Source organism: Callorhinus ursinus, unplaced genomic scaffold, assembly GCF_003265705.2.
Source record: "Callorhinus ursinus isolate GAN/ISIS: 27379988/994484 unplaced genomic scaffold, GSC_fseal_2.0 scaffold10, whole genome shotgun sequence".
Lineage (NCBI taxonomy): Eukaryota > Metazoa > Chordata > Mammalia > Carnivora > Otariidae > Callorhinus > Callorhinus ursinus.
In genome coordinates this window covers 26,598,778-26,624,168 of record NW_027397072.1, presented here as the reverse complement: position 1 = coordinate 26,624,168, position 25,391 = coordinate 26,598,778, and the positions used below count along the sequence as shown (strand labels likewise).

Below are 25,391 nucleotides of genomic sequence, written 5' to 3'. Positions count from 1 at the left end.
ATTATACGTGTATATATATATAAGCCATTAGATAGAATTTGCTAAAGAAAAATTGCAGATGATTTTTCCCTACATTTTCATGTATTTATTTACACATTCTTTCATTTAAATCACCAAATATCTGTGGTAAGTGCTTTGTATACTAATGCTTGGTTCTGGATAAATTTGACTAGTAAGAGTTCCCTGCTATTTCAGCTCTTTTCTTTATATAATTACATCATTCATCTTTAGTTTGGACAAAAATAAAGGTGTTCTGCGGTTTTTGTTTTGTTTTGTTTTTAGGGCAGCTCTAAAAAGAAGTAAAGAGATTCAGTTATCCACATTACAAAATAAATTCCATTCATAGTCTCAACAGTGCCTCAGAGGTTACAGATGGGTATTAAAGAGGGCACGTTCTTCATGGAGCACTGGGTGTTATATGCAAACAATGAATCGTGGAACACTACATCAAAAAATAATGATGTAGTGTATGGTGACTAGTATAACATAATAAAAAAATAGTACAAATATCACATTTTCTGGTTGAAAAAAAATGGGAATAGTAAAGAACTGAGGTCATACAGGAATTAAGAAAAAAAAAATCTGCAGGACCAGACAATATGCACTATTAAACAACCATCACCACAGTTAACTAGAAGCCACCTGACTGGAGTGGTAATTTAGAAAATAATCTTGGCAAGGACAAACCAGAACACCCTTAACACAGACTCTCCTTCCCTGGAGATCATACACAATATAAAGAAGAACTTAATTTGCACATTACTCTAAATTCTAGGTTAGTTTTTGAGAATTGCTATTAAAATTTTGGCTTAAACTTCAATTAATGAGTGGCTAAATTATGAGTCACATCTTATTCTGGTTGTGACAACTTTCGCAATTAATTGTAATAAAGTTTGGGATGCTTGGGTGGCTCAGTTGGTTAAGCGTCTGCCCTCAGCTTGGGTCGTGATCCCAGGGTTCTGGGATGAAGCCCCACATCGGGCTCCCTGCTCTGCGGGAAGCCTGCTTCTCCCTCTCCCACTCCCCCTGCTCATGTTCCTTCTCTTGCTGTGTGTCTCTGTCAAATAAATAAAGTCTTTAAAAAAAAAAGTTTGCATTCTGAGGATAAGTCCTAGTTTAGTTACTAATACTGCAAATCATTAATGTCTTCTGTCTTCAGTTTCCTATTCAAAATTCTTTTCAGGTTTAACAGTATATGGTTCTAAAAAGTTTTTTGGTTTTTTTTTTAAAGATTTTATTTATTTGAAAGAGAGACACAGCGAGAGCAGGAACACAAGCAGGGGGAGTGGGAGAGGGAGAAGCAGGCTTCCCGCTGAGCAGGGAGCCCGATGTGGGACTTGATCCCAGGACCCTGGGATCATGACCTGAGCCGAAGGCAGACGCTTAACGACTGAGCCACCCAGGCACCCTCTAAAAAGTTTTTATAAGGGAGTTAACTCAGCTAGAAATAAAATGCAAGTACTTTTGAATTCACTGTCCTTCCCTATTTAGTTTAAAAATAGTCCCTGTAAATGCTATCATAGAATCTTGGGACTATTCTCTGAAATGACTTTCTGCTTGTTTTAATCTAAGTTGAAAAATAAATAAAAGAGGTGAAATGTAACTAAAATTCCATTTCCAACAGGTACAAAGAGTGCTTTTCTTGATTTGACAAAAGGAAGATTTAGATCAGGAAGTCATTAGTATGGCAATAACATTAAAGGCTTTAGAATTATGAGGCAGGAAAGGACCTTAACAACTGTTTCCTGGCCTCTAGAAAGGACTGCACTTAACAGTCCTTAATCTAAACCAAAAAAGGATATATAAATTATAGTGCTAAGAATGCTGTGATAAAGAATTATATGTTTCGCAGTTTGTCATAGCATGGATGCCAGAACCTCAAAAAGGCACCTTTAGTTTGATTTTGTAGTTTTCATTCCATTTACTATAAAGTAGGAAAATATCATGGACATATGCAGGAACGCCAATAGTAGCAGTTTGACATATCCCTTAGTGTCCCCAAGATATAATTAGGTGTGGGTATGAAAAAGCAACAGAAAAATCCAAAAAACTGGTAGTTAGCTTAACATGTTCACAAGAATATCAGAAAACAACAAGATCCCAAACTACTCCAGGGCACAGGTGTCTTATGTTAAACCAGAGTTAAGAACCAGCTAGCTTGGTTGTCAACTCTAGGATAGGTATTATAAAACATTAATTTTAAATTAATTCTTTCTTGCTATACTATTTATAATATTCTTTTTTAAAGATTTTATTTATTTATTTTACAGATACATAGTGAGAGACGGAACACCAGCAGGGGGAGTAGGAGAGAGAGAAGCACGCTTCCTGCTGAGCAGGGAGCCTGATGTGAGGCTCCATCCCAGGACCCTGGGATCATGACCTGAGCCAAAGGCAGATGCTTAACGACTTAGCCACCCAGGCGCCCCTATTTATATTCTTGTCATTTGCTAAGTAAAAACAATGTAAAGATAATAAATATAAGTGGATTTATTTTTTAATATATATTTGGGTTTTTTAAAAGATTTTATTTATTTGAGAGAACGAAAGCGAGAGATACCACAGAGGCAGAGGGAGAAGTAGCCTTGCTGTTGAGCAGAGAGCCCAATGTGAGGCTTGATCCCAAGACCCTGAGATCATGACCTGAGCTAAAGGCAGACACTTAACCAACTGAGCCACCCAGATGCCACAATATAAGTGGATTTTTTTTTTTTTTAGATTTTTATTTATTTTACAGAGAGAGAGAGAGGGAGAGAGCACAAGCAGGGGGAGTGGCAGGCAGAGGGAGAGGGAGAAGCAGACTTGCTGCTGAGCAGGGACCCGATGCAGGGCTTGATCCCAGGACGCCGGGATCAGGACCTGAGCTGAAGGCAACGCTTAACCAACTGACTGAACTACCCAGGTGTCCTTATAAGTGGATTTAAAAGAAAATAATCTTTGAAAAAATCTACTGCAAAAGGAAATCTTAAAAATGTTTCCACTTGTTTGCCTCAGAGCGAGGAAGAATATCCGTAAGTTTCAGGTTTTACTGAAAGCCACCTGGAAAGATTTAATAGTAATTTTCTCTTCCTTTAAACTCAAATGTATTACTAGATGAGGGATCTTTTCTGTGAATCCTCTCAGCCTGAGAACTTCACTTGGAAAGATGAGGAAGAACTCGGTCAGTGCTATAGGATACTATACTCAGGATGAGATTTACTGATCTCCTAAATCTGCTCCTAGTTCTAGTTTTCTGAGAAAGAAGAGTGTCCTGCAATAAACAATTAACATTTTGTAGATACTTGTTAACTTCTTATATATGTGAAGAAGCTTTTTCTTATTTAATGAGCAACAAGGGCAAGGATCAAAATTCTCATTTCATGTGAAAATGAAATCCATGTGTGCTTTATCTAAAACAGAATTGAGTATTTGTGCAGCAAAACAAAACAAGCACATGTCTCACACTGAAAGGATAAATTCTATTGTTCCATTTTAGAGATAAGAACATTTTAATGTTTGCATAGGATAATGAAAAGAGATCAAGAAGCCAATGGAAGTAAATAATGATCTTGTAATTGCTAGGCTTACATTGGAGTTTGATGTTATTCCATAAGAAAAAAAATTTTTTTTTAAGATTTTATTTATTTGACAGAGAGTGAGAACATGAGCAGGGGGAGGGGGAGAGGGAGGGGCAGAGGGAGAAGGAGAAGCAGACCCAAAACCCTGGGATCATGACCCAAGCCGAAGGCAGACGCTTAACCAACTGAGCCACCCAGTAATAATTTTTATTACTCACCCCATAAGAAAAAATTTTAAAGCCTCATATAAAATTGTGTCTTAGGTTATATTTTTATTCATACTATTTTGATTTATGATTTTAGTACCTTTACTATTCAATATTGTCAGTAAATTTTTACATTGTATATATCAATTAAATCAGGGTGCCCAGTTAGCTGGCTCAGTTGGAGAGCATGTGACTCCTGATCTCAGGGTCATGAGTTCTAGCCCCACGCTGGATGTAGAAAAGACTCGAAAAAAAAAAAAACTTAAAAAAAGTCAATTAAACCTCTTGAGCCTATCTTTGGAAAAATTAAATCACATCTTGGCATAAATGTTATTTAACAGAAATTTTTGTTTGTCTTATGAATCTTTTAACTGAACTTTTTATTTTGAAATAATTATAGATTCACAGGAAGTTGCAAAAATAGTACAGAAAGGTTACATGTACCCTTCACCCAGCTTCCTCCAATGGTATCATGTTATATAACCACCAAAACCAGGACACTAACACTGATAGAGTTTGCAGACCTTATTGAGATTTTACCAGTTTTAAATGCACATATTTGTGTGTGTATGTGTATATACTTCTGTGCAATTTTATCACTTTTATAGATTTATATAATGCCTTATGGATTTAAAATTTATTAAAATAGTTTAATTTTTTAAAATGGTAAACTACCTTTCCTCTCCCCAAGAGGCTGCCTAAAAAGTCATTTTCAACTTTCAAACAGGGAAGAAAAGCTACTCTTGCACCGATTATACACCACATATCATACTTCATTAGCCTACTGTATAGAAGATTTTTGTGATAATATCTACAAGGATATACATATTTTTTTAAAATAGGCTCTATGCCCAGTGCAGAGTCCAGCACAGGGCTTGAACTCACAACCCTGAGATCAAGACCTGAGCTGAGATAAAGAGTTGGACACTTAACTGACTGAGCCACCCAGGCGCCCCTACATGGATATAATTTTTTTTAAAATCAAGTAGGAGGGGCGCCTGGGTGGCTCAGTTGGTTAAGCGACTGCCTTCGGCTCGGGTCATGATCCTGGACTCCCTGGATCGAGTCCCGCATCGGGCTCCCTGCTCGGCAGGGAGTCTGCTTCTCCCTCTGACCCTCCCCCCTTCATGTGCTTTTTCTCTCCCTTATTCTCTCTCTCAAAAATAAATAAATAAAAAATCTTAAAAAAATCAAGTAGGAAATTTTTATAAAAAAACAACCTAACAATTTCTTTGTCTACACTACTAACTTGTATTAGAGATAAGATCCTTTCTGGGGAGGGAGAAAGTCACACCAAGAGTAGGTTAAATGTTTGACCACCTTAACAAGAAAGCACTGATAATAATTATTGGATTATTATGTCTACAACTTACTGATTACAATAATGTACTATGAGTTGTAGATACTATCATTTCTATATAGGAGTGTCTTAGTCTGTTCAGGCTGCTATAACAAAAGACCATGGACAGGGTGCCTTATAACAACAGAAATTTATTTCTCACAGTTCTAGAGGCTAGAAGTCTAAGATCAGGGTGCCAGCAGGGTCAGGAAGAGCCCTCTTCTGGCTTACAGATTTTTCCTTGTACCGTAACACAGGAGTAGCGGATAGGAAGCTCTGAAGAATCTTTTTTACAAGAACATTATTCCCATTTATGAGGGCTCCACCCTTATAACCTAAGTACCTCCCCCAAAGCTCCCCACCTCCTAACACCATCACACTGGGCATTAGGATTTCAATATAATGAATTTCGGAGGGGACCCAAACATTCAGACCATAACAGGGAAGAAGACTGAAGAAGGCTGAGCTCAAAAAGCAGTATGTTGAGCCCAGTCTACTTCTATAGACTTATACAATCAATTGTCAGCTTAACATTTCCTTTTAACTATGTCAAAAGCACCTAAAATTCGGGTGCCTGGGTGGCTCAGTCAGTTAAGCGACTGCCTTCGACTCGGATCATGATCCCAGGGTCCTGGGATGGAGCCGTGCATCGCATCGGGCTCCCTGCTGGGTGGGGGGGCCTGCTTCTCCCTCTCCCTCTGCCACTCCCACTGCTTGTGCTCTCCTGCTCTCTCTCTGTCAAATAAAAATCTTAAAAAAAAAAAAACACCTAAAATTCAATATTCCAAAACTGAATTCTTGATAACTAAGGTCTTCCTCCAGTTTCTTGTTTCAGTGAATGGTACCATTATTCATTCAGCATTATAAACTCGAAGCTTGATTATCCTTGACAATTTCCTTCATTCACATGCTCCCTGCTCCATCCAATCCACCACTAAATTCTGTCACTTTACACCTCTAAATATTTTTGAACCTGTCCACTTTTCTCCATTTCTACCCCCAGCACAAGCTAGAGCAAACTGTATCTCATGCCTGCATGACTATAATAATCTGCTTTCTCCCTAATCATTCTTGTCTCCTTCCAATCCATTCTCTGAATTGTAGCTAGAAGAATCTTTCTAAAATGCAATTCCTTCACTCTCCTGTTTGAAATCCTTCAGTGGCCTTCCATGGCTTTTTCAGCTCCGGTCCAACAATCTCTATGCACCCTACCTACTTCTCCAGAACAATTTTCTGCACCACCCTCCCATCTGTGCTCTAGCCACACTAAGCCTCTCAAGTTCTTCAAATGAAACCTAGGATCCCTTTTACCTGTTACGAATACCGGGCTGTTTTCTCCAACTTCAGATAATTAAATGCCATCCATTCTTCAGTTCTCATATGTACTTGCTTAAAGAAATTTTCCTTGATCTCCCAGACTAGATTAGATTCCTTTCATAGTCCCCTGGACTTTTCCTTCAGAGCATTTATCACTGCTTATAATAACATATTTGTGTGATTATTTGGTTAATGTCTATAAGTTCTATGATGGCAAGAACTGTTTTTGTTGTAGTTTTGTTTTGAACATATATCCCCACTACTTATTTTTTTTTAAAGATTTTATTTATTTATTTGAGAGAGAGAGAGAATGGGAGAGAGCATGAGAGGGAAGAGGGTCAGAGGGAGAAGCAGACTCCCTGCCTAGCAGGGAGCCCGATGCGGGACTCAATCCTGGGACTCCAGGATCATGACCTGAGCCGAAGGCAGTCGCTTAACCAACTGAGCCACCCAGGCGCCCTCTCCCCACTGCTTATAACAGTGCCTGGCAAAAAAAAAAAAAAAAAACAGTGCCTGGCCCATAGTAGGCAAAACCAACAAATGTGTACTGGTTGAATTAATGAATGAATGGAAGGGCAAATAGCTCCATATAGCTTAAATCAGTAAGTAACATTAAAGGCTTTTAATAAAGCAAATATACAAAATTAGATTTGTATTTTGGAAACAATCTTAGCTGCATGATGGAAGACTGATTTAAGAGGGGAGAGATGTGAACAGGGAGTATGGTCAGGAGGCTACAGTATAGATGAGAAATGGTATAGACTCAAGGCAGTGTCAGCAGAGAAGGAAGAATAGATTTATTTTATTTATATATTTAATTTAAATATATATATATTCTGGAGGTGGTATGAAATAATTTGATGACCAACTAAATATTAGAAAGTGAGAGAGAGACGATAGATAAGTTTCTGGCCCTAGGCAAGAGGAACTATATCACAAACATTAAGTCATTTTTACTTTAGTACCCTCCTTTTTTCAATATTGATCAATTAATCTATCAGTTAATATTTAGTTATTTCTTTGATGCCCTGAGAGTGATATAAAGAAATGAGATACTTTAAGGAGTTTAAAATATAATTGATAGTAATATATATCCAAACAATAGAACATTATTCATCCAGAAAAAGGAATAGTTAATAATCCAAGCTGCATCACGGATGAAACTTGAAAACATTATGCTGAGAAAGACACTTGACACAAAAAGTCACATATTACCCCATGTATATGAAATGTCCAGAACAGGCAAACCTATAGAGACAGAAAGTAAATTAGTGGTTGCCAGTGGCTGGGAGGCAATGAAGAATGACTAAAAATAGGTATAGGGTTGCTTTTTTTGGAGTGATGAAATGTTCGAGGGTTAGGGCGCCTGGGTGGCTCAGTTGGTTGGGCGGCTGCCTTCGGCTCAGGTCATGATCCTGGAGTCCCAGGATCGAGTCCCGCATCGGGCTCCCTGCTCAGCAGGGAGTCTGCTTCTCCCTCTGACCTTCTTCCCTCTCATGCTCTCTACCATTCTCTCTCTCTCTCTCTCAATAAATAAATAAAAATCTTAAAAAAAAAAATCTTCTAGGGTTAGACAGTGGTGGTGATTGTACAACCAAGGGACAGCCTCCACCAGTATGGTACTTGCAAAGTTCTTAAGTGAATGTTCTTCCCCCTTTTCAACTGGAAAACTCCTACTTATCCTTCAAAATATATCTCGTCTGTCCCTAAAGACTTTCTTCATCCTTCCTGCAATTAACCACTTCCTCCTTTGAACCTTACTTTTTCTACTATTTATTATGTACAATGAAATGTATCTCTCTTATTAGACCACTTCTTGGGGTCAGGGGCTTCTTCATATGCAGACCCTTGTACATGGAGGTACTCAGTCCATCCTATATATAAAACATTATCTATCCTTCAAAGTTTGGCAAAATATCTCCATTAAACCGTCCCTGATCTTACTGCTAGAAAATATTTCCTCCTCTTCTAATTGTTTATAACATTCTAAATCAGTGCTTCTCAAGCTTTAATATGCATATGAATCACAGCGGGATCTTGTTAAAATGCAAATTATGATTAAGGCAGATTCTCTATGACTAAGTGCCCAGGACATAAACCAGGCAAAGAATTACTTACTTATCTGATACAAAATAAAGTCAAAGGATCCTTGAAGACTTCTATACTACACTTTACATATATATGTCATTACATTCTTGCATGTACATACATGCATTTCATTAATGCTTTAGGATATAGTTTTACACTATCGACTTGAATATTCAGCCTGGATTTCACTATTTATTTATTCATTTACTGGCTTAGTCACACATAGCTCATGTTCTTTTAACTTGTACTTATGGCACTTGCTTTTATATAGATTATCATTTTTTTTTTAAGATTTCATTTATTCATTTGACAGAGAGACAGCGAGAGAGGGAACACAAACGGGTAGTGAGAGAGGGAGAAGCAGGCTTCCCGCGGAGCAGGGGAGCCCAATGTGGGGTTCCTTCCACATGACCTGAGCTGAAGGCAGACGCTTAACAGACTGAGCCAGCCACCCAGGTGACCCTATATACATTATCTTAAATACCTCACAATATTATGTGTGCTTTTCATTTTTAAAAATTTTTTTTTCATTTTTGGGGCACCTGGGTGGCTCAGCTGGTTGAGCATCTGCCTTCGCCTCAGCTCATGATCTCAGGGTACTGGGATTAAGCCCCACATCGGGCTCCCTGCTCAGCAGGGAGCCTGCTTCTCCCTCTCCCTCTGCCGCTTCCCTTGCTTATGCTCTGTCAAATAAATAAAGAAAATCTCTAAAAAAATTTTTTCATTTTTAAAATTTTTTAAGATTTATTTATTTATTTTAGAGAGACAGCAAGCGTGACAGCATGCACAAGCACACAGTCCAACAATCCCAAGACCCTGAGATCACGATCTGGGCCAAAATCAAAAGTCAGACACAACCAACTGAGCCACCCAGGCACCCCATTTTTAACATTCTTTTTTAAATAAGTAATCTCTACACCCAACATGGAACTCAAACTCACAACCCCAAGATCAAGAGTTGCATGCTCTATGAACTAAAGCAGTTAGGCGCCCCTGCTTTCCATTTTATAAGTGACAAAATAGAAGCTTATAGAAGCTGTGTAACCTGCCTGGTATCACATAGCTACTATAAGACTCAGGACTTAACTGAAGTCTGCTGGCTCTAAATCCAGTAATTTTTTAGTTATACCATCCAAAATGTGCTGTTTTATAGTCCCAAGTGTCAATGTCATAAGAAATAAAAGCAGAAATCATTTATTCCTTCAACAATTATTTTGTGATGTTTATATACTGGGTTCTGTGTAAGTGCTGGGGTATAGAAAAGATCAGGAAATTCTCTGTTCCTAAGGGACAGTTAAGCAAGGTTTCACCAAGGAAGGAGCATTCCAGTTCAGTCTCAACTCCAGGTGAGGAGGAGAAAGGCATTCTAAGCATGAGGACCAGGATACACATAGGTGTGGAGACAAGACACCAAGGCACATTTTAGAACAAAGGATATGTATGTACAAACAGTACAGACAGGTATCTTTAAGAGAGACCTGGACAGAATCTAGAAGGAAAATATACACTGAAAACACTCACGGTTAGAGTAAAAGCAGCAAAAGGGAAAGAATTTACATGACATGCTTAGGAACCAGAGAAAAGACTTAAGAGTTGCAGAGTCAAATTTTCATGGTAGCGAACCATAAAACCTAAGTGTGGAGCCAGCTAAGAGCGAAAACTGAGAGCAGCAGCATGCTAATCTGTACCAAGCTCTTAACTCTGCCAGATGTAGTACTAAGTACTCTGCATTTGCAAAATACTTAAGCACTTGTGTATTCATTCCCATTTTGTATATGAGAAAACTGAAGCTGAGAGGCTAAGTAATTTGGGCAGTATCACATAGATGGCAACTGGCAAAACCAGGATGCAAACCCAGGACTCTTTAACACTGTACTTCAGATACACTATTCAATTTGCAAAAATATAAGAATCATCACAATTTCATGGAGAGAATTCTGATTAGCTCTTAATTCAGATCCTTCACATGGAGGTTAATGAACTTCTCTAAGCCTCATTTTCATTATAAAATACAAGAAAAATTATGCTCAGAATTCTTTTTTTTTAAAATTATTTTAAAAAGATTCATTTGACTGAGAGAGACAGCGAGAGAGGAAACACAAGCAGGGGAGTGGGAGAGGGAGAAGCAGGCTTCCTGCCGAGCAGGGAGCCCAACGTGGGGCTCCATCCCAGGACCCTGGGATCATGACCTGAGCTGAAGACAGATGCTTGACGACTGAGCCACCCAGGGTCCCGCTCAGCAGAATTCTTATAAAGGCCAAACAAGACGTTTACTTAAAATACTCTGTAAATTTAAAAAGTACAATGTCATACACTTGAGAGTAGTCTTATACATATCTATCTTTGTCTATACATCTTCGGATATACAGGGAGTCTGTATCCTTAGAAGCTAAAGGAGAAGTTTGAATAAACCTTCTATCTGTTAGGTTAGGTTTACTTATTCCAGGTTTCTTGGTTTAGTATATAGAATCAATGGGTTAGCTTGTACCATTCTGTTAGGTTTCTTGGGTGTGTTTAAGAAAGGTTATTTGGGAGGGGATTGAGGGGTTGGATAAGAAACATACACACATAGATAGATGAGTTTGAACAATGATAACACAATTGTTTTTAAAGTCTGGTAAATTAAAGTTTATATTCCTCCCAAAGCACTATGCTACGAAATTTAGATTAAACAAACTGAAATACTTTGGGTTGCTATATTTCACCAAATATTCATATTAAGTTTAAAATAAACATATCAGGGGCGTCTGAATGGCTCAGGGGGCTATAAGGGCCTGCCTTTGGCCCAGGTTATGATCCCAGGGTCCTGGGATCCAGCCCCTCACTGGGCTTCCTGCTCAGCGGGAAGTCAGCTTCTCCCTCTCCCCCTGCTTGTGCTCTCTCTCTCTCAAATAAATGAAATCTTCTTTAAAAATTTAGAAAAAAGAAGTAAAATAAAAGTATCTGCTATGTTCTCTATATTTTATTTTCCATTTTAAATTATAACCAAAACTATAATACTATTTTTTATTTTAAATTTAAATTTTAGGTAGTTAACATACAGTGCAATATTGGTTTTTTTAAACAATGCCACTCAAATCAAAACAAGGAAAACAAAACAAAGAAAAGGAAAACAAGCTATACTAACTGATGCACTCTGAAACCAGATTTCTGGGCAAACGCTAGGTTGTTCTTCTCTAGACTGAAATTTCTACAGCTTTAGGCATAATTTATTTATTTTTTTTAAAGATTTTATTTATTTTTTTGACAGAGAGACACAGCGAGAGAGGGAACACAAGCAGGGGGAGTGGGAGAGGGAGAAGCAGGCCTCCCGCTGAGCAGGGAGCCCGATGCGGGGCTCGATCCCAGGACCTTGGGATCATGACCTGAGCCGAAGGCAGACGCTTAACGACTGAGCCACCCAGGAGTCCCTGGCATAATTTATTATTTTTTATTTTCGGGCAGTAAATCCGGTGTACATAGTCTAATGAAAGCAAAATTTGAAACTGACTAGCAGAGAAAGATTCGGGTTACAAAGTGTCTGGTGAGGAACAGAGAAAGGGAGGAAAACAAACTTTCCTGTGATAGAGAAAAAGAAAACTCTCTCCGGCAGAACTGCTTCCTCACAACAGGACAAGGAAATAAGTACAAGCCTTTGGGAATAATCCATCTGTATTACAAGAAGTTTCAAACATACTTGGGCCCACTTCTCTGAATATTGAGGTCAAACACTATAAAACAGGAGGAAAACTGGGACGTCGGCAAGAATCAGAGTCCACAAAAACAAAACCAAACCAAACCAAACCCACGAACTCCCGGAGTAAAGTGTGTATTCGCAGTACCGAATCTAATTCCAGCATAAAGTTCTCTATCGATAAATAAAAGAGGTACACAGCTCCCTTACCTTGTTTTCATTCTCTGACACCTACCCTGGCCAATCTAACCACCGCTTTTTTGAATAACAAGTCACTGCAGAAGTAAAATCCTACTGTTGCGTGGGCCCACTTGAGGTGCGGGGCGAGCCAGAAGCCAAACGAGTAATTTGGGACGCTCCCCACAGCCCTCCGCCGGCCACTCAGGCCCTCTCGCAAGGCCGGGCAGGCGCAGAGGGCTCCGGTCCCCAGTCAGCGTCCCGCCGGTCCCCACCCGGCCGCAACCGCCTCAGCACGAGAAAGAGCCCGCCGCGTCGGACCCCGGCGTCCACCGGGGGGACGGGCCCTCCCGGGGCTCAGCCTCACCTTCCGCGTCTGCCGAAGAGACAAAGGTGAAGTCCCCGTTCGTGGGGGAATACGCCGGGGACGGGCCCGGCGGCTGCATCTCGCGGCCCCTCTGCGGCTGAGCCCAGGCCCCAAGGCGGCCGCGGCACCGGCCCGCACGCGCGCCCTACGGTGAGGCCCGCGAGCCGGGAGGAGCAGGCTGGGAGCGAGGCCGGAGACAAGCTACCCCCGAGACTGCCCCACCGAAGTCCTTTAGGTGGCGACCGCCCAAGCACCACGACGCCGGCGCCCTGACAGGACCATAACAGTGACAGCGGCTCTTGGATTGGCTCTTTGTAATGTGCTCTCCCATTGGCTCCCGGGAGAAAGGTTCTGATTGGGTCTCCCGGTTGTGGATTCCGGAAGTTGACCCAAGGACGGGAAGTTCACTTCTTAATTCTTGGAAGCTGCAGGCTTCTCCTGATTTCTTGGCTGCTGTTGTTTGCGCCTCTTCGCTTGTGGCTTTTCTTTACTTGTTTCCAACGTTTTTGTTAACTGGATGGATTACAGAATTTTAGAACTAGGAACGTTCCTAGAGGTCAGCTCTGGTATAGGATACCAAGATTGCTTTGCTTTTAGTCATTGACTAATTGTAATGGGATTTTGAGTAAATTATATAGCGGCTCCGAGAGTCACATGTGAAAGGAATGGGGTTGGATTGGATAATAAAAAAGTAGATAAGTTGTAAATTGCCACCCAGAAACTGGGGCTGTAGTCTAGCCACATTATGAGGGAGACAACTGAGATCAGAAAAGGTAAGGAAGGAACAGAATTAGAATGGTACTCTGCACTTGATCTTAGCCAAAAGGCCTAGATGGATGGTACTGTGACTACTGGTCCAATGTTCTTTTCACTACAAGGCCCTGTCTGTTGGTAAATTTAACTAAGTTTACAGACCTATCTACGTTTTTAAATGTTTAAATAAATATACTTAAATTTAATATCCAAGCTACATGACTGGCTTCCAATCTAGAGGGAGAGGGTTTGAGGGTAAAACATGAGACAGACTTGGAGAGATGCATCAGCAGTAGAGCAATGGGAAGGCCTGGCATGGCCATCAATGAGTAAAAGGGAATATTGAAATTTTTTGCATAGGAGGTAACAATTAATTTGGTACCTAAAGGATGGGTAAAAAATTCTGGGCAAAGAGGTGTGGGGGGCTGTCAGCTTGGGTAGTAACATTCTAGAGATCATATAATGGACTTGGGAAACTGGAAGTCATTAGTTTTCTTGGAGCTTAAGTCTCATGGGAGAAAATGGCTACAGATGAGATTGCATGAATAGGTAAAGAAGAGATCATTAGGGACGCCTGGGTGGGTCAGTGGGTTAAGGATCTGCCTTCGGCTCAGGTCAGGATCCCAGGGTCCTGGGATCCAGTCCTGCATCAGGCTACCAGCTCAGCGGGGAACCTGCTTCTTCCCCTGCCTGCTGCTCCCCCTGCTTGTGCGCTTGCTCTTGCTCTCTCTCTGGCAAATAAAATCTTTTTAAAAAAAGAAGAGATTGGGGCGCCTGGGTGGCTCAGTCGTTAAGCATCTGCCTTCGGCTCAGGTCATGATCCCAGAGTCCTGGGATTGAGCCCCGCATTGGGCTCCCTGCTCCGCAGGAAACCTGCTTCTCCCTCTCCCACTCCCCTTGCTTGTGTTCCCTCTTTCGCTGTCTCTCTCTCTCTGTCAAATAAATAAAATCTTAAAAAAAAGAGAGAGCATTAATAATCTTGCATGCTATTCAAAGAATTAGCTTTTTTTTTTCTGAAAGTGTTGGAGGAACCATTAAAGGAATTAGAGCAAAGGAATGACATATCAGATATCCCTGTTAGAATTATTACATAAAATATCCACAGTAGTGGTATTTTGACTTGAAGAGCAGGGACTTGTATGAGACTTTTGCAGAAATATAAGTAAGTTCTGGACTAGGGTTGCAGCATTGGAGATGGAAAAGAGGAAACATACTTGAGATATATTAAGTTTAAGAATCCACAGAACTTAGTGATCAATGGGAAGAGATTGGAGTAAAGAAGACGAAAGAGCCTAGTGTGACTTCATGTTCCTTGCTTAAGTGGTTGGAAGTGTTATTCGTCAAGTGTGGAAACAGAAAATGAAGAAGAGGACCTCGTGTGGGGAGAGGGGAAAGTTTTGAACACCATGAGTTTACGAATATGCAGGTTGAGCTGTCTAGTTATTCTTTGGTAATAAGTTCACAGAGTTCTGAACTGGAGATAAAGCATTGTAATCCTCAGTGTATGGCTGGTAATTGCATCTATGAGTACAGAAGAGATTTCCCAGGAAGAGTGTGGTGAGTGAGGGTAGAGTGCCAAGAATAATACTCTCCGGAACACCACCATTTAAAGGCCATGTAGGAATGGTTGGCCTGCAAAGGAGGTGAGATCAGTTGCAATTTAAAATAGGATGGTCAGAATAGGCAAAATTGGGAAAGTGACAGTTGAGTGAAGATTTGCAGGATGTGAGCATTTGTACTGGATCCACTCAATTAAGTTGGAACTATGATTTGTAGAATTCATATTCCTATATGCCTCCAGGTTAGAGTTTCTCAAAAGAAGAGTTTGCATAAGATTTGTAAGGTAGAAGTGAAGCAGTAGCCATTGCACTGAGCCTCTTCTTAGATGTGGTGATGGACAAGTGCCGTGGGTTCCAGCTTCTCCTGATGGTCCTATGGTTTGCATTCAACTGTTCTTGCTATTTGCAAACCCTGTCAACCAACAGAGGCCACTAGACAATTAGCTGTGACCCCCACAGAGGTGTAGCTACCCAGATCTACTGATTTTGTCAGGCTCACCTCAAGAGTTGGATGTGCTTAGCTTCTCAAATCAGTTGGTGACTTCTTCTCTGGTTCTTCAACTCCCTCTTCTAAACCTGCATATTCCCAGCCATTATATCTTCAGATAATTTCTCTATCCCTTTCTCTCTTTCTCCTCGTTCTGGGATTTCCTTAATATGTATTTGGTCCACTTGATGGTGTCCCACAAGCCCCTTATGCTCTGATCACCTTTCTTCATTCTTTTTTTCCCTTCTTTGGAAGGAAGATTCTCAAATAAATAAATAAATCTTAAAAAATATTTTCAGCACATTGAAGATATTCCATTGTCTTTTGTTTTCTAGTTGCTGTTGAGAAATGAGCTTCATTTCACTGAAGATGATTTTTCTGTTTTCTTTGGTTGCTTTTAATATGTGTTTGCCTTTCTGTATGCAGAGAATGGAAATGGAAATGAGTAAGTAGTATGGATTTCTTTTGGGGTATACTCTTTGTTGTTGTCTTTCTTCAGTTCCTGAAAATTTTAGTTATTATCTCTTCCAATAGTGTCACTACTCTTCTCTCTCGCCTCTCCTTCTGAAACTCCAATTAGATATATAACAGTAATGGTAACACCTCCAGGATACTTTTAGCTAACAGTTTCATGGCATTTACTATGTGCCAAGTACTACTCTAAGTTTTTTTTTTTTAAAGACTTTATTTATTTATTCCAGAAAAAGAGAGAGCAGTTGGGGGATGAGCAGAGGGAGAGAGAATCTCATGCAGACTCTGCACTGAGCACGGAGCCCAATGTGGGGCTCAGTCCCACGACCCCAAGACCATGACTTGAGCCGAAACCAAGAGTCAGATGCCCAACTGACTGTGCCACCCCCGCTCCACTACTGTAAATGTTTTACATTAATTCATTTAATCCTCATTACAACCTCATGAAGTAGGTATTCTTACTTTCCCCATCTCACAAATAAGGAATATGAGTCATATGAAAGTTAATCATGGGTGCCTGGGTGGCTCAGTCGTTAAGCGTCTGCCTTCGGCTCAGGTCGTGATCCCAGGGTGCTGGGATTGAGTCCCGCATCGGGCTCCTTACTCAGTGAGGAGCCTGCTTCTCCCTCTGCCCCTCTCCCTGCTTGTGTTCCCTTTCTCACTGTTTCTCTCTCTGTCAAATAAATAAAATCTTAATAAATAAATAAATAGTTAATCACTTACCAAAGATCACAGAAATACTAATTGGCAAAATCAGGATGTGGACCCTGGTAATCTGATTCCAGAGTTCTGACCACAATGCCCTGAAACCTCATTGTGTTTTGCTACTTTTCAGAGTTCATTATTCCCCCTTTGATGGTTAAGTTTTTTGGTGGTGGTGTTTTGTTTTGTTTTGTTTTTGGCTCTGTTCAAGTTAATGGGTCACTTCACACAGCTCTGGTTGTTTACTAAGTGTGACACCTTGCATTCAACTTGCAGTAGCAACAACAGAATTTAAAAGAGTAGTTTTGATGTTGCTGCTCAAGGGCTGCTGCACTCAGTCACTGGGTTGTCATATAATCTTAGTAAATTGTAGACATCCATTCCTCCAATCCAGACTTTGGGCAGCTAAGGTCAGGATATTTCCAGACTGTGATTCTTATTTCTGGCATCTTATTTCAGGAATTCATGTCCTGTTTTGGTTCTTTAAATAATGGCTTTGTTGGAGCAGCCATGATGGAAGGCCTGGACGACGGCCCCGACTTCCTCTCGGAGGAGGACCGAGGAATTAGAAATCTGAACCTTGGAGGACGCCTGGATGGCTCAGGTCATGATCCCAGGGTCCTGGGATCGAGCCTCGCATCGGGCTCCCTGCCCGGTGGGAAGCCTGCTTCTCCCTCTCCGACTCCCCCTGCTTGTGTTCCTGCTCTCACTATTTCTCTCTGTCAAATAAATAAATAAAATCTTTAAAAAAAATAAATAATGGCTTTGTTGACCTTCTAGGAGTGGTACAAATGCTATGTTTAATTTGCTAATTTGACTTTCATGTTTTAAATATTGTTTAGGAGGGCTAGTTTAGTCACACTAAGAAACTTTAACTATGATATTCATTGAGACTACTTCAAACTCAAGTGGGAAACCCATGGCTTGTTTTTTGGTTGTTTTTATATTTATAACTTTTTTCTTATCTTAAAATTAATGCATACTTATTAGAGAAAACAGAAAGGAAAAACCACCCTATTATATTATCTATAGTGGTAAACACCATTAACATCTTCATGTAAACCTTCACAATCCTTTTTCTAAGAATTTTGGGTATAAAATATATTATTTCACACACATTGTTTTATAACATTAACATTTTAAATGTCACCATATATTTTTCTACATTTTAATGCTGCCTTTTATTTCATTTAATGAAGATGTTATAATTATTAAAGCCAATTCCCTATCTTTGGACTTTGGATTTCTTTCCAAATTTTCATAATTATAAACAGTACCATGATAAACCACCTTTTAGCTGTACCTTTGTACATATTCATGAATGTTTCCTTAGTGTAAGATTTCGAAAGAGAAATAACTGAGGTCAAAGAGGGCGCAAATGTTTAAAGTATTTAAATACATACTGCTAACTTGTCCAGTTAGAGGTAGCAACAAAGTTGTACCTCCATCGGCCTAGTGTAAGAGTACTTTATTCCCCTACTCTGTCTCCATTATCAACACTGGCTATAATCATTTTTTTAAACATGCTAATTTGATGAGTGATGCATATTTTGTTGTTTCAATTTTCGTTTCATTGATTTCAATTAACTTATGATACTTCAAAGTACTTGAAAAGTGGACAGGATCTAAATAGTGGGTGGAAGAGAAATCTGAATGGGAATGAAAGGAAATGTTTTCAATTTTTAACTCATACTAGTGAGAGAAGAATATAATGTAAAAATTGTCATGTAAAGGTTAGTAAATCCCAGACCCCAGGCAACTGTCATTAAATTTATAGCCAAGGAAGCAGATGTTTTGCACACTTAAAGGAATGGATCTATCAGTTTTACTCCCACAATATACCTAAGGGAAATGAAGTATATGTCCACACAAAAGCTTCTAACTAATGTTCATAGCAGAATTATTCATAACAGCCAAAAAATGAAGAAATTCTAATCCATAGTAACAAGTAAAATTTGGTACATCCATATAATGGAATTTTATTCGGCAATGAAAACTAATGAAGGGCAGATATATGCTACAAAATGGATAAATCTTGAAAATATTAATATAAGTGAAAGAAACCAGTTACAAACAACCACATATTATAATTCCATTTATATGAAATATTCAGAATAGGCAAGTCTGTGGAGACAGATTAGTGGTTGCCTAGGGGTGGGGGGCATTGAGGCTAGGGGTAACAGCTAAGGACTACAGATTCTCTTTTGGGGGTAGTGAAAATGTTCTAAAATTGTAATGATGGATACACAACTCTGAGAAGATCCTAAAAGCTATTGAATTATACACTTTAAATTAGTGACTTGTAAGATATGTGATTTATGTCTCAATAAAGCTGTTTAAAAGGATAAGTGGATGGGGCGCCTGGGTGGCTCAGTCAGTTAAGTGTCTGCCTTCAGCTCAGGTCATGATCCCGAGTCCTGGAATTGAGCCCTGCTTCGGGCTCCCAGCTCAGCAGGGAGCCTGCTTCTCCCTCTCCCACTCCTCCTGCTTGTGCTCTCTCTCTCTGTGTCAAATAAATAAATAAATACAATCTTAAAATAAAAATAAAAAGATAAGTGGATGATCTTATGCAGAAAATGAAGAACATTCAAACTCAAGTTTATTTTAGTGGTTACTAAAATACTGGGTTTTAGTTTTAACATATTTCTGTTCAAATTTTACCTCTGCCTAAAGTTAAACATATACTTACCATATGGCCATCAATTCTAATCCTAAGTATTAGTTATATTACTCTGGGGAGGTAATTTTATTTTTCTAAGCCTCAGTTACTCCTCTGTAAATTGAGGATGATAATCATGTCATAGGTAAGGATTAAATGACATAATAAGTGTAAAACACTTCACAGAGTGGTTAGAAAATAGCAAATAGTATGTGTCTTGATAAAATACACTCAGCAAATGGGTGAAGGTGGGGGGATATAGTCTCCCGGTTATAGAATAAATAAATCACTGGAATAAAAGGTGCAGCATAGAGAATATAGTCAATGATATTGTAAAAGTGTTATATGGCAACAGATGGTAACTACACTTGTGAGCATGGCATAACATATAGAGATCTTGAATCACTATGTTGTATACCTGAAACTAATGTAACATCGTGTGTGAACTGTAATCAAATAAGAAAAAAATTTTTTTAATAAAATAAATAAAAATGTCTATAAGAAAAACTGTCAACAAAGTAGGAACAGAAGAGCAGTTCCTCATTCTGATAATGGACATATGTGGTAGGCAGAATAATGGCCCCCCAAAGATGTCCACTCCTAATACTCAGAACCTCTGACTATATTATGTTACACGGCAAAGGAGGATTAAAATTGAAGATGGATTCTATCTTGGGTTAACAGAGGTCTTAAATATGATACAAAAAGCACAAATCATAAAAGAAATAAGTGGTGAATTGAGCTTCACAACATCTCAAAATGGCTGAAGAAATTAAGTCCATGAAAAGACAAATCGCAGACGGGGAGAAAATATTCACAATCCATATACCCGACAAATGATTTGTCTCTAGAGTATAAGTCAATGAAAAGACAAACTGCAGACTGGGAGAAAATATTCACAATCCATATATCTGACAAATGATTTGTCTCTAGAGTACGTAGAGAATTTTTATAACTCATTGTCATTAAAACATGGGCAAAGGATTCAAAGATATATTTCCTGAAAGAAGATATTCATTTGGCCAATAAACACATTAAGGGTGCCCAACATCATTAGTCATAATGGAAATGTAAATTTATAACCACAAGATACTGCTGCAGACTCATTAGAATAACTACATTTAAGAGGACTGAGCATTGGAGAGAATGTGGACCAACTGGAACTCTAACACATGAAGACAACTATTTGGCAGTTTTTTAGAAAGTTAAACATATATTTACCATGTGACCCATCAATTCCAATCCTAAGTATTTATCTAATGAAAATCTATGTCTACACAAAGGCCTGTACAGAAATGTGCTTAGTAGCTTTATTAATAACAACCATTAAAAATAAAATCTTAAGGGGCACCTGGGTGGCTCAGTTGGTTAATTGTCGGACTCTTGATTTTGGCTCAGGTCATGATCCCAGGGTCCTGGGATCAAGCCCTGCATCGGGCTCCCTGTTCAGCATGGAAGCCTCCTCCCTCTGCCTGCCCCTCCCCCTGCTTGTGCTCGTGCGCGCGCGAGCTCTCTCTCTCTCTCTCTCTCCCTGACAAATAAATAAAATCTTAAAAAAAAAAAAAAGAAATACATCTTACATCACTACCCAGTGCCAGGATACATAAATAATTGAAATAAAACTTTCATGAAAAAATATAGTTCATTCTGATAGTTTTAATCCTATTTCACTAAAAATATATATACTGGGACACATGGGTGACTCAGCCAGAGGAACACGCAACTCTTGATCCATGAGTTTGAGCCCCACATTGGCTGTAGAGATTACTTAAAATAAAAAAATAAATAAACTTTAAATATATATATATATATACATATATACTAATTATAACCCACTTAAGTTGCTATCATGACCTGCTAGTGAGTTGGCCAATTTGAAAAACTGCCCTAGAAGATACTCTTTCTAGTTTTGACAGCTTTTCTTGCTTCTCTCATCTCTGAAAGCCTCAGATCCTCTGGCTCCTCATACAAATGCACTGGGGCCCCGTTCTTTTCTGATGCTGGTTCCTTAGAGGTTGCTACTCCTTGTGGGTTTCTGCTCCAGTAAGAGTGATTCTCTCTATCTGCCTGACTGTCTCCAGTTTGGGGGCACCTGTTTGCTCCAATTCTCTGACAGATCTAAAAAGAGTTGTTGATGTTCAGTTTATTCAGTTTATTTTTTACTTGATTTTAGGATGGAGTAACAATTTCTTTACATGCCAGACCAGAAAGTAGAAGTCAAAAAGGCTTCTTTTAAAAATATTAATCAATAAACTAATTTTTAAATTTATATGGAAATGCAAATAATTACTTAAAAAAAAACAAAATGGAAGGATTTATACTACCTGATTTCAAGACTTATTATAAGGATACAATATTCAAGACAGTGTGATATTGGCATAAGAACAGACATATAAATCAATGGTACAGAACAGAATCCAGAAGCAGAATCATAAATTCAATGGGTAATGGATATTCTTTTCAACCAGTCATGCTGGAAAAATTAGATATCTCTATAGGGAAAAAAATGAACTACAACTCCTCATCCCACTTCATGAACAAAAACTATCCCCGAAAGGATCAATGACCTAAATGTAAAATCTAAAATTATAAAACCTCTAGAAGAAAACTTAGGTGAAAATCTTTGTGGCTTGGGATAACAATGACTTTGTAGATAGGACACAAATAGCATGAATCAAAGAAGAAAAAATAATAAGTTGGAATTCATAAAAAGGAAAATGTTTTGTTTTTCAAAAGATGTCAGAGAATAAAAGGCAAACCATTGTATTAATCATGTTTTCCATTTTTTATATTTTATGGTGCTTTGCTCTTTCAGGGGTTTTGCTAGCTGGGAGATGCTGCCCCGATCAAGGCTAGCTAATTCCTAGGAAAAGCAAAAAACTTGTCTGTGAGCGTGCCTTTCTTATGCAAAACAACCAACCCAAAGACAATATCCCCAACCACCAACTTTACTAACTCATGCACCAAGACAATATTTCCCTTGCCTTAAATCACTCCAGAGTCACCCTTATAGCCTAGAGTCTGCCAAAATTATTCAAACTATCCAATCCTAAACTTGCTCAAAGTTGCCTACCTTGCCTCACTTATTTCTTCCTGTGAAAACTATAATGCAGGCTCTGGGCTAAGCTTTCTCCTTTTCTCCTTTACTTCTCTGCCTCCTGATCAAGCCCTGTATGATATGGCATAAACTCCTTCTACTGGGAATATTAAGCAATAAAATTTCTTTTATTGGCATTGACCTCTCCATGTTGTCACTCAGTTATCTTTATAAATTAACTCCTGGATACAATCAAAACAACTATAGGTTAGGAGAAAACACTCATAGTACATATATCTGGCAAGCAACTTACATCCAGAATCTATGAAGAACTCTTTTTTTTTTTAAGATTTTATTTATTCATTAGAGAGAGAGAACACTAGCAAGGGGAGTGGCAGGCAGAGGAAGAGGGAGAAGCAGGCTCCCCAGTGAGCAGGGAACCCGAAGCGGGGCTCAATCCCAGGACACTGGGATCATGACCCAAGCCGAAGGCAGACGCTTAACTGACTGAGCCATCCAGGCGCCCCTATGAAGAACTCTTGAAAGTCAGTAATAAGAGGACAACCCAATTTGTAAAAGGGGCAAAAGATCTGTACAGATACTTCACAGATGATTTATGAATGAACAATAAAGTACATGAAAAGATCCTCAACATCATTAAATGAAAATTAAAACTACATAATGAGAGGGGTGCCTGGGTGACTCAGTCAGTTAAGCATCTAATTCTTGGTTTTGGCTCAGGTTGTGATCTTGAGGTCATGGTACTGAGCACAGCATTGGGCTCCTTGCTGAGCGTGGAGTCTGCTTCAGAATCTCTGTCCCTCTGTCCCTCCCCTGTGCTCTCTCTCTCTCTCTAATAAAAAAATAAAATCCTTTAAAAAACAAAACAAAAACCCTACATAATGAGATACCACTACCCGTTCATAGGTATAGCTAAAATTAAAAAGACGAGTAATACCAAGTGTTGGTGAGAATTTGGAACCGTTGGAACTGTTGGTTTTACATGTTGGTAGGCATGTAAAATGGTATGACCACTTTAAAAAAGTTTGGCACCTTCTATAAAATTAATATACACTTACCATATATATGAGCCAGAAATACTACTTCTAAGTATTTACCCAAGAGAAATGAAAACATATGTCCATAAAGATACTTGTACATGAATGTTCATAGTAGCTTCATTCATTATAGCCACAAACTGGAAACAAACCGAATGTCAATCAATAGAATTGATAAGTCAACTGATTTGCTCAGACAATGGAATACTGTTCAATCATAAAAGGACTTAACTACCAGTACATGCAAACAAGGCAAATCTCAAAAATATGATGGTAAGTGAAAGGAGCCAGATACAAGAGTACATATTAGGTTTTCCATTCATATGACTCTCTGGAACAGGCAAAACTAATTTTATAGTTAAAGAAATCTGATCAGTGGTTGCTTTGGTGGGGAGTAGGAGGGATGGATTATACAAGGAAACTTTCTGCAATGATGGAAATATTCTAAATCTTGACTTGGGTGTTACTGACGTGGGTGTGTACATTGGTCAAATCTCCTTGCATTTTATTGTATGCAGTTTATGTATTGTATGTAATTATACCTTAATAATGTAATAATACAATATAATATAATACATACATACAAAATGTATTATATATAATTACTAATATATAATATATAATAATAAACATATAACACATACACACATAATATAATACATAAACACAAATACACCATATTTATGCATGTATTGTATGTAATTATACCTTAATGAGGTTGATTTTTTAAATGAAGCAGTTTAAGGGGTATCTGTTGGGCTCAGTTAGAAGAGCCTATGACCCTTGAACTCAGGGTTGCAAGTTAGAGCCCCATATTGGGTGTAGAGATTACTAAAATAAATAAGTAAATAATAATAAATTTGAAAAAGATGAAACAGTTGAGTGCCAGATGGTGCCTTTCAGACCAGAGGGGTCTTGGGGCCTTCAGGAGGAGCACATCCATTTGTATGAGTCAAACTTAAGATTTGAAAACCAGGAGCAGCCTAGCCCAGGACGAAAACTAGTACAGTTGAGTGTCTACAAGTGAAAAAACCAGGGAGACATTTCTCCAAGCTATGAAGGGCTGCTGGGGTGAAGTGTGGTCTGCGTTTGAGAGTTAGATCATGGAGAGCCAGAAACAGAAGTGACACGGCTTCTCCAGGGACTTGGAGAGGTGTCAGAGCTTACCCCTGGTACAGACAGCTATCTTGCAGTGATACTCTAGAAAAGAACAAATTCTATGGGAGGTGAAATGCACTACTCCTTTGACTGGTGACAGCAGAATAATGGCTACAAATAGTTACTAACATGTATTGAGCTCTTTCTTTGTATGAAATATTATACAGGAATTCTCATAACTTCATAAGTTAAATACTGTTCTCAACCCCGTGGTACAGATGAGCAACCAGTGGTGTAATGGCGCTGGTTCTTACTGTTTAGTCAGACCTGACTGTTGAATTCTCATGATTTTTGTTAGCCAGTTGACATATGTTGTTAGCTTGAGATCAACCATGGTGAAAATATTTCTAATGTGGAGATTGGTAAATTCTACAAATCAGGGCCACCTTTACCCCCAGAGAACAAGTGTGTTCAATATTTAGCAACACAGCACTGAAATAGGCTCAGAGAGGTTTAGCAACTTGCCAAGGTTGCACAGATGGTAGCAACCGGCAGATCTCAGGCCAGTTTCATTACTCTAAAGCCCACAGTCTTACAAGAGACCCTTTTATATTGGGGCACAAGACTGCTCCCCTGACTTCATTTCCAAAGAAAAGCCATGTTGCTCAACAAAGACTCTCGGATTAAGGATGCAGGGCTTTGCAGAGCTTTTCTTGAGGGCCTGGAATTCAAGGATTTGGCATTTCCATAACTCAAGATGGGTCAGGGTGGGGGGTGGGGAGTGCATGACCCTACTGCTCTGGCAACAGGATGCCGAGATGCACGTTTTATATAAATAAATAA

General features: G+C 39.1%; 1 protein-coding gene and 1 long non-coding RNA gene across 2 annotated transcripts in view; one reads left to right on the top strand and one right to left on the bottom strand.

The window, feature by feature from the left end:
• The window catches only part of YIPF4 (Yip1 domain family member 4), a 36,713-nt gene extending 23,707 nt beyond the window's left edge, over window positions 1-13,006 (bottom strand). Inside the window, exon 1 of the mRNA XM_025868022.2 lies at window positions 12,725-13,006. Coding sequence (XP_025723807.1) covers window positions 12,725-12,803 — 79 coding nt within the window. The 5' untranslated portion in view covers window positions 12,804-13,006. The remainder of the gene's footprint in view (window positions 1-12,724) is intronic.
• Window positions 13,007-13,135: 129 nt separating this feature from the next.
• On the top strand, window positions 13,136-17,416 carry LOC112820616 (uncharacterized). Its single transcript, XR_003207210.2, has 3 exons — window positions 13,136-13,497; window positions 15,859-15,968; window positions 17,156-17,416. It is a non-coding gene; the product is annotated as an uncharacterized lncRNA (long non-coding RNA).
• Window positions 17,417-25,391: the final 7,975 nt, after the last annotated feature.